The 1,123-nt window shown below is 45.1% G+C and overlaps 1 protein-coding gene across 1 annotated transcript; it reads left to right on the forward strand.

The window, feature by feature from the left end:
• Nucleotides 1–300: 300 nt before the first annotated feature.
• On the forward strand, nucleotides 301–570 carry LOC306707901 (uncharacterized protein; the record flags this gene model as incomplete). Its single annotated transcript, XM_079175555.1, has 1 exon — nucleotides 301–570. The coding sequence occupies one exon, from the start codon at nucleotides 301–303 to the stop codon at nucleotides 568–570; it is 270 nt and encodes an 89-aa protein (XP_079031681.1).
• Nucleotides 571–1,123: the final 553 nt, after the last annotated feature.

The following is a 1,123-nucleotide window of genomic DNA, read 5'->3' on the forward strand; positions in this document are numbered from 1 at the left end:
TTTTATCTTCAAGGCTCAAACTGAATCTAAATTGTGAGGGTGTTCGACCGGCTCAAAACCTTTAATCAAGCTCCACTAACAAGCTTTTTCTAGACCTCTGAACTCACACACTTCTTATCACCACGTATTGATCTGTTTCACTAATTATCTATCTATTCGTCTAAGTGTCCTGGATGGTTATTGTTGAGCAAACAACACATTTATGTTTGATAAACATCGTTTGTTTTTTCTCTGCAGAAGAAGAAGAAGAATGTCTCAGGTTGGACAGAAGAAGCCGATCCTTTAAACGTCCGTCGTAACATGGCCGACGACCTCTACAGCAGCACCTTCTCTGCTTCTGAATCAGACTTCTCCTCCTCTTCCTCTTCCTCCTCCTCTTCCTCCGCGTCCGCCTCCTTCCTCACGCTTGAGCAGCGAGCGGCCTTCATCTTCGTCCTCATCCTCTTCATCTTCCTGGGCCTGCTGATCGTGCGCTGCTTCCGGATCCTCCTGGACCCGTATCGCAGCATGCCGTCCTCCACCTGGACCGACTACATGGAGAAGGACACCTTCGACTACCGGATTTCCTGACAGGCAGCCTGAGAGGCGGCGACCCCGACGACCGACACGGTTGAGCTGAGGCGACGATCACGCTGACGGAGCAAAAGCAGAGGCACAAGCGCACAATCCCCCTCTCTGGTGGTCGCTACAGGCGAGCGACCAGACCAGCAGACAGCATGATGGGGAAGTTACTCCCAAGTTAAACATTGTTTTATTCTTCAGAACAAGTTTGTCTTTAGTAGAAGAGTATCAACTTCAAAATTGGGCAACCCCGTTAGCCTCTAGGGCAGATGACAAAATCAAGCAAAGACTTGCAACTCGACTTAAACACCGAGAATTAAAGAATCATATTACGTGAAGTTAATAATATTCTAGAAATTATCGTAAAAATCATAGTTTTTCAGTCCGACAGAAGCCAGTCAGGTCGCTCCAATCAACAAAATCGTACATCGATAACTCAAAATCACAGATTGTTTGATTCGTTTCAATTAATTTCTTTCAGAGAGCATCAAATCAAACCTGAAGCTTGAAAAACCTGGTTCGAATATCTAAAAATAATCAAAGTGTTTCAAATTTAAACACT

Source organism: Pholis gunnellus (genome assembly GCF_910591455.1).
Source record: "Pholis gunnellus genome assembly, chromosome: 16".
In the NCBI taxonomy this organism is placed as follows: Eukaryota; Metazoa; Chordata; class Actinopteri; order Perciformes; family Pholidae; genus Pholis; species Pholis gunnellus.